The 8,280-nt window shown below is 54.7% G+C and overlaps 1 protein-coding gene across 1 annotated transcript; it reads right to left on the bottom strand.

Moving 5' to 3' along the window:
* Nucleotides 1-1,809: 1,809 nt before the first annotated feature.
* On the bottom strand, nt 1,810-6,357 carry ETH_00002830 (CMGC kinase, Dyrk family, putative; the record flags this gene model as incomplete). The annotated part of the gene is made up of 3 exons (XM_013376922.1): nt 1,810-1,913; nt 2,071-5,457; nt 6,150-6,357. The coding sequence occupies 3 exons, from the start codon at nt 6,355-6,357 to the stop codon at nt 1,810-1,812; spliced, it is 3,699 nt and encodes a 1,232-aa protein (XP_013232376.1).
* Between the last annotated feature and the right edge of the window lie 1,923 nt (nt 6,358-8,280).

Raw genomic sequence — 8,280 nt, forward strand, 5'->3', positions numbered from 1 at the left:
ACACATCGATAGGCGCAGCTCGCTGCTGCACCTCCCTGCAGTTTAGTGCACTGTGAAAAAAGAGCAACATGAGTGGTATCATTATTGCGTTTTTGGAGTTCCCAGGCGCCGTCTAGTTGCTTGAAACGGCTGCTTCACTGCTGGCGAAGTCCACGCACGTCGAAGCCCCAGAGCTAGATGGGGTTAGACAAGCCATTCACTTGAAAATAGCTGTGATCTTGTTTACAATTGGCAAATGCTCACTGGATTTTCAAACCATGCAAACAAAATTTTTGGGCCGATTCATTGCAAGGATTCAGTTAAGATTGAAAGGACAGGGGATAACGCAGGCTTCGGGGGGTTAAGCGCAGTCGCCACGCACATTCTGCATGAAGACTACATGCGTAAGAGGGTCCCACTAGTTGGGCACCTCATGATCTTGTTAAGTCAGCTTTGAAGTGCTTATCGTCGGTGTTCTTTCTCCATATTTAGCGCTGCATCTGCTGCTTTGTACATATGAGCACTCCATGCTGCATCAGGCACAGTACCTCACTGCTCTGTTTGGGTGCAAACAAAAATCTCAAGCCCTTTCTTTTGCTGACATGCTGTTCGTACTGGTGATGAGGAAAAATCCCAAGCCCTTTCTTTTGCTGACATGCTGTTCGTACTGGTGATGAGGGAGCCTTCCGCAAACGTACGATAGTGCACGAACGGCGTCACGGCTGACTTGGCTGAATTTGCAGCACGGTCTGTGATTCGTGCTCAATTTTAATGCTGTTTTAATTTCCCTTTTGCAGAATTGGTTGCAGATATGTTGCCAGAAGGTAGCAAGTAGGCATAGAGCTGCATGTTATTAATAAGAAATGGTTGCAGAGGTGTTCAAGTGAGATCACGATGCAGAGTTTCCAAAAAAACACGAATTAGGTAAACGAATTTCTGGTCAATCCGACACCCGTGACTTTATACTCTAACTGGCTCAAAGCTTTAGAAATGCCGCAGCAAGTATGATTCGGCAAGCATGCTGCTAACTACTACCCCTAAAACTAAGAGCAGTCTGAACCAATATGGCTTCAACTCAGTGCATCATGCATGCATGTTGTCCACACGTGGTGATGTCTTGCATTGCGTTTTACATTTAAGAGCTTCATTCCATGCCAGACTGCACAGGCTGACCCTCATCCCTGCCTTTACACTTGTTCACTGTGATCGCTAAACCATTAAGCGAAATCACTACTGCTTTTTGTACCTTTTGTTGGTAGATACGTTGAAATGGAGCTCCTGCATAACGTCTGTTGCAGCAGATTGCTGTAGTGAAGCGCTTTGCTTGAATAAACATACGAAACATGTGCTCTGTGTGTCTAAAATAAACTAAATAATCCAATTCTTTATGCAGCGGCCTTCATCCCCGGTCTCCGACGGAAAGCAGTAAACCTTACGGCATGGCCGTGGCCACAAAAGTTCGCATACCTAGTTACTGACAAGAGAAAGCTGGATGAAGCTTTCCATACGGCCAGTGTTTGAAAAATGAATAATATTAATGCAAACTGAAAAAAATCAAGCCGTCGATACGGCGCGTGTGTTCACGCGCTTCTGTACTAGCACAAAAGCAAGGGCCAAGCCACAGAACTACTCAGTGCAACCCAGTGCATCTGTCAAAACAAACCCCTAAGTTCACGTACGCAGCATATAAGACCCTGCTGCTGCCTCTGCTGGCCTCTTTGCCGGTTCATAAACTTGCGGAGGCAAGCTGCCGCTGCAGCTGTTGTTGCAGCGGCTGCTGCAGCTGCTGCTGCAGCTGCAGCGGTTTCGGGAACTTGGGCGGGCTGCACGCTAATGCACTCGGCGCTCTCGCAGGAAGCGGAATTCCTTGAGCCAGGGGTGGTCGAGTGCTTCTCTGGGTGTCAGGCGATCAGCTGCTTCCCAGCAAAGGCATCCTGATCGAAAGCAGAAAATAAAAGCGGAATAATAAAATTTAATATCATAATCTTAAACTTTACAAGGTGAATAAACCAAATAAGGCGCACTAGCAGGCGTCTGCGTTGCAAGGTGAACAGAACTGCATGCTGGGGGCTTCGGGTGTCTGCTGCTTACCCTTTAGGAAATCGACGAAAGTAGCTTCTGCCGGCTCTACAGCTTCTTCGAGGGAAAGGTACTGGTGTGGGGCTCTGCGGGTGCTGCTGCTGCTGCTGCCGGCGTTGCTGCTGCGTCTGGGGCGGCTGAAGGCGCGGAAGACGAGAGCGCCCTCCCTGTTTCTTTCGAAGAAGAAGCCGCGGCGGGGCGAACGGAGAACCAGCTGCAGCGGGGGCATGCCGAGGACTGCAGCAATTGTCTGCAGCTGGTCAGACTCGTCAACCCCCGGAAAGAGCGGAGTGCCCGTGTGCAGCTCCGCCAGCACGCAGCCCAAAGACCACATGTCTATGGGGGGCCCGTAGGGGAGCCCCAGCAGCACTTCGGGGCAGCGGTAGTACCTGGACTGAATGTACGCGTTGTGCTGCTGCCGGCCTTCTCTGCAGCTGCTGCCGAAGTCAATCAGCTTCACTGTGCTCTTGCGCCCCGCCACGAGCGCTATGTTCTCGGGCTTCAAGTCGCAGTGCACGATCTTGGCTTTGCGCAGCAGCCGCAGCGCCTGCAGCAGCTGAATGGCCACGCTGCGCACGGCCAGCGGCGAAAAGCCTTGGAACTTGTTGTGTTTCAGAAAAGCATACAAGTTGTGACTCAGCAGTTCAAAAGTTAACACCAAGTGGCCCCGAAACATCATGCTTTCCCCCATGTGCACCACGTGGGCTTTGCCCGCCTGGTCCAGCGCAGCCAGCTGCTGCAGCACGTTCACTTCTTCCCGGCCTTGTGCATGGAAGTTGCTTTTGTTTTTCAGAATCTTCACTGCAACTTCTTCTCCAGTTTTGTGGTCTAAGGCTCGAAACACTTGGCCAAAAGACCCAGTTCCCAGAGTCTGCAGCAGCTGAAATCGGTAGCAAATGTGGTCGTTTTGAGACACAATGTAGTCCCCGTCCGCGTCGCAGAAGTAGCTGCATGCGCTGTTGCTCGTCGCGTTCATTAGCTGCCGGTTGCTGCTGCTCATCCGCTGGCCCCCCACGCTGCTGCTGCTGCTGTTGCTGCACGGGCTCCACGCATCTGCAGCAGCAGCAGCTTCCTCGGACTCACCCCCAGCTCCTTCGCGGCACCCCTGCGCCGCCCGCTCCGCTGCCTCCCCAGCAGACGCAGTAGCAGCAGCAGCATCCCCAGCAGCAGCACCCGCTGCAGCAATTGCTGCAGCAGCAGTGTAGGGGCCCCCGTACAGCGAAGCCTGCTCTCCTCCCGCAGGCCTTTCCCGAAGAGCTCCCCAGTACCAAACTACAGGATATTCCAAAACTTCTCTGCATTCCCAAGGAGTTAGCTGCCAGCCAAAGTGCTGCAGCACAGCAGCAGGAGAAAGCGGCGGCGAGCAGCGCACTGCTGCTTCCCGCGGAGTCGAAGACACTGCCTGTTGCCGACCCAGTGCTGCTGCTGCCCCAACTCCTGCTGCTGCTGCTGCTGCTGTTGCTGTTGAAGCTGCAGAACCCTCAGCACTCACTGTCCCTCGAGATGTCACCCGAGTGCTTTGACTGTCGTTGTGACTCAGCCCCATAGATCCGCGCAGCTTTTCGCGCTTCAGTGAGGCTCTCTGCTGCTGGTGCTGCTGCTGCTGCAGCTGCAGGGAGGGAGACTGCGAAACAGAACACGGGCTTGCTGCAGCGTCTGCTGCTTCACCTGTGTGCCCCAAGTTGCTTCCATCTGCTGCAGCGGAAGAGTGACTTGTGGGGTCCCGCTTCCTGGCTACGACGCGGGCAGGCCGGTTTGAGGGCGCCGGCTGTTCTGCTGCTGCTGCTGCTGCTGCTGCTGCTGCTGCTGCAGCGCGTCTTGCAAGTGCTGCTGCCTCTGGCTTGATGCTGCCCACGAACTGCTGCGCCACACGAGATAGCTGCGGCTGCGAGCGGCGCTGCTGCAGCAGAAAGGTTTCGACCACTTCTTCGTCTTCTGGGTTAGCTGTGGCAGCCTGTGCTGCTCCTGCTGCTCCCTTGCTCGCCGCTGCTGCTGCAGCATTTGCTGCACTTGAAGTAGCTCGCTGCCTCAAAATGCGGCTGTAGATGCCTGATGTTGCTGTCCTGGACGTCAGGCGCACCAGGCCATCCTGATGGGGGCGCTGCTGCTGCTGCTGCTGCTGCTGCTGCTGCTGCTGCTGTTGTTGTTGCTGCTGCTGCTGCCTTGCTTCGCCGCTCGACGCTACCCAGTCTGCGTCCCCTGCTCCGTCTACATACGAAGGCTTTCTTTGGGGAGGCGCTAGGGGCCTCGGCGATGCCTTTGGGTGCGTCCCCCGGGCAGCTGCTGCTGCAGCTGCTGCTGCTGCAGCTGCTGCTGGGGCTTGGGTTGCTGCTTTTGCTGCCTCTGTTGCCCCCTCTGGTAGTGTTGCAGCAGCAACAGGGGAGGGGGGACTGTGTGCTGCTGAAGCGCCTTCATCTGCCGACTCGTCTGCCCTTAGTGCAGACTCGAACAGGTTGGGTCCCACGTGGCGGCTGCTGCTGCTGCTGCTGCTGCCGCTGCAGCTGCGAGCCCTCGTGCTGCTGCCTCCTTCATTCGTAGTTGCTTCCCACGCAGCCAAATGCTGCACAGTAGATGCAATCCCATGCTGCTGCTGCTGCAGCGGGACACAAGCAGCAGCAAAAAGACCCTCTCGGGCGCCGTCGCTTCTTGCAGCTCCGGCTGAAGAGGCTCGCACTTGCTGCGCTGCGGCTGAGGCCATGGGATGCTGCTGCTGCTGCTGCAGCTGCTGCTGCAGCAGCAGCTGCTGCTGCGCGTGCTGCGAGCTCGCCCCTTCAGTTGATATTACAGAGGCAAACGACTCAAGGCACTGAGTGTGGCCTTGGCGCTCAAACTCCTGTGCATTATCGCGTTGCGGCTGCGGCTGCTGCTGCTGCTGCTGCTGCAGCTGCAGCTGCTGCTTCTTCTGTGCTAATGAAATGCCTGAAGAGGGCTTGTAGCCAAAAGGAATAGTTGCCTCCGAGCTGCATAAGGAAGTGACGCTTGTGCCTCCTATGCTGTTGTATGCTTCGCTGTTGCTGGTAAGATGGCCCGCAGCAGCTGCTGCAGCACGAGCAGCAGCTGCTGCTGCTGTTGCTAGCGAATGTCTTTGTCCCGCGGGCAGCCGAAAGTTTTCCATCGGTTGGTGCTGCGCAGCAGCAACCGCCTCCCGCAGGCCGTCTTCAAAGGCCAGCAGCAGCAACAGCTGCTGCTGCTGCTGCTGCTGCTGCTGCCGCCCTTGATGGACCTCCCGTGTGAACGCACCGAGCACGCAACAGGAGTGAGGAAGCAATTCACAACGGTCTCGTGCTGTTGTTGCTGTTGCTGCTGCTGTTGCTGTTGCTGCTGCTGCTAAGTCCACATCGCACTTGTTTCCCGCCTCGCCACTTCCGCGGGCAGGCACAAGAAGACGGCTGAAAAGCCCTTCCAGCAGCAGCAGCAGCTGCAGCAGCAGCAGCACGGATGAAGCAGCAGCAGCACGACGCCTTCCAGTGAGACGAGGCACTGTCTACCCGCCGCCAAGTTGCTGCTCCCCTTGTGAAGCAGCAGCAGCAGATCAGCTCGAGCCCCGCCTGCTTCCGAGGCCAGAGATCTGCAGGGTATTTAGCTTCTGCTGCTTTTCCTGCGTAGAGCCGCTGCTGCTGCTGTTTTCCGCTGCTGCGGCTGCTTTGGCTTCTGCAGCAGCAACACACTGAGCAGCAGCTGACTCCGCAGGACACCCCCCGCAGTCTTGAATGTTTTTCAAAAGAAAGTCAAATACGTAAAAGTCTCAGTCGCACAGCGACAGCAGAGCTTGCTGCTGCAGCAGCAAATGCAGCAGCAGCAGCAGCAGCAGCAGCGGCGGGAGCAGCAGATCAGCCTGGCCCACAGTCTGGTAGATAACGCTCGCTCCCTGCAGCACAAAGCTCGGGAGAGACTAAATTTTGAAAACAAATAGTAAAAATAAAGGAAGCAAATTCTGCTGCTGCTGCTGCAGCTGTGTGTGGGTCGCCTGCTGCTGCGTCGATGCACAGCAGCAGCAAGGGCTGCAGAGTGACCTGTCCGACGCGGGAGAGGATCACTTGCTGCTGTTGCTGCTGCTGCTCTCAGCTGCAAATATAAATTCAGTTTCTCACATTTGATGTTTATTTTGCTTTTAATTTGGGAAGAGAGCTGCAGCAGCAGCAGCTGCTGCTGCTGAGGCACTGTTGCATGTATGCCTCGGCGGCTCGTCGCGGCTTCTGTGTTCGTGCTGCTGCAGCAGCTGCTGCTGCTGCCATTGCTGCTGCCACTCCCGTTGCTGCTGCACTCAGCAGCAGCAGCCCTACCTAGTCCCTCTGCCATAATTTTCCCCTTAATTTAATTACTATTAAAGGGACTATCGCAAGAAGACGTCGGTGGCCGTGTCTTCAGCAGCAGCAGCAGCAGCAGCGCATCAGCAGCAAGTCGAAGCTGCCGCTCCTCGATTGCTTGCGTGGTCTTTGCTGTGTCTGCTGCTGTTGCTCTCTCTCTTTCTTCCTTCTCTGGCTCTTGCTGCAGTATTTATTCCTGTTGCTGTTCCAGGAGTCAAAAGGGACTGGCAGCATCGCAGCAGCAGCAGCAGCAGCAGCAGCACGGGCCTCAACTGCAGCACGACGATTCCGCCGATCTTTCCTTCTGCGTCTCGGAGCCTTTTGCTTCGAATTTAGAAAATAAAAAGCAGAAAAAGAGTCTTCACTGTTTGCTGCTGCCTGTCACAGCCTTGGGGGTCTCGGGGATCGCTGCCCGGGGGTTCAGTGTCTTGCTGCTGCTGCTGGAGCAGCAGCAGCAGCAGCTGCAGCAGCTGCTGCTGCCGAGAGTGCTGCAGTAACCGGAGTTGGTGGCGCTGACTCATTGGATTGGTGCACGGGTTTGGCGTGTCCACTGCAGCAGCATCTCTCGCCCCCCAGCAGCAGCAGCAGCAGTAGCGACAGAAGCTGCAGCCGCGAAAACGAGAGCGGCAGCAGCAGTAGCAGCAGCAGCAGCGCCCGCTCCAGGGCAAGCTGCGCTGCAGCAAAGCAACCGCAGCAGCTGCAGTTACCGCTGCAGCAGCTGCAGCGGGAAGGCTGCGTGGCTGCTGGCTTTTGGTGCTGCTCCATTGCAACGTAAACAGACTTTGTTTTTGAATTTGTTTTTTGAATTTTTGTTTTTTAATTTGTTTGATTTTTGTTTTTAATTTTTGCTTTCTAATTTTTGTTTTTAATTTTTGTTTTGTGTCAGCTGCCGGAGTTGCAGTGCTGCTGCTCCGGGGTGTCTGCACAGCTGGAGATTAAATGAATTTTCTTTTTTCTTTTTTTGATCCTTTCCGCAGAAATAATTAAAAGTGCTGCAGTTTGCTGCAGTTCGGAGAAGCAAAGAAGTGCTGCAGTTTGCTGCAGTTTGGAGAAGCAAAGAAATGCCGCAGAAGCTTCAGGTGTACATACACCTGGTGAGCTGTACGTACACCCGAAGCCTCTGTGAGAGTCGCCTCGTCGAAGCAGCAGCAGCAGCAGCAGTTTCTGTGCACATGCGCAGCAAATTAGTATTTTAAAAAACACATTTCGGAATTTGAAATGGAGAATTAAATTTAATTCCGCGGCGCCCATATTGGGGTGTACGTACACCTGCCGGACTGCTGCTCCTTGAGTTTTCATTTTGTTCCTCTTCGCTGCGTTGCAGACATAGAAAGTATATATAGATATATATTTATATATATTTAGAAAAAGCAATAATAACTGCATTCTATGTAAATATAGAAATTATTATTTCATCTCCTCAAATGTGTATTTGGGGGCATAAGATCTTCCCCACATGAAGCTGTGTGATGAGGTGTACGTACACTCCGCGGGCGCGCGGGCTTCAATTCTCTTCTGCTGCAGCGGCTCAGCCGCTGCTGCTGCTGCTGCTGCTGCTCCCGGCGGCGCTGCAGCAGCCAAGGCTTAAATCCATTTAAATGAAAAACCAAAAATTTGGTTTTGTTGCTGCACTCCCCGCTTGGGCTGCTGCAGCAAAGACACTACCCAGCCCCTCCCAGGGCCCCGGCCAGCCCCACATGCGTGCATGCACGCATGCATGCATGCACGCGGGGCCAGATGCATGCATGCATGCACGCATGCATGCATGCATGCCATGCGTGTGGGGCCCTGTGTTGCTGCTTCTGTCTCGGGGTGCAGCAGGAAAGAGCCCTCAGCGGGGGTTTCCCGTGACTCCCAAACCCTAAACCCTAAACCCTCGAAACTAACCCCCAGGAGTCCTGCTGCAACACCGCTA

The sequence above is a fragment of the Eimeria tenella genome, genomic scaffold (genome assembly GCF_000499545.2).
Source record: "Eimeria tenella Houghton genomic scaffold, Eth_scaff42, whole genome shotgun sequence".
Lineage (NCBI taxonomy): Eukaryota > Apicomplexa > Conoidasida > Eucoccidiorida > Eimeriidae > Eimeria > Eimeria tenella.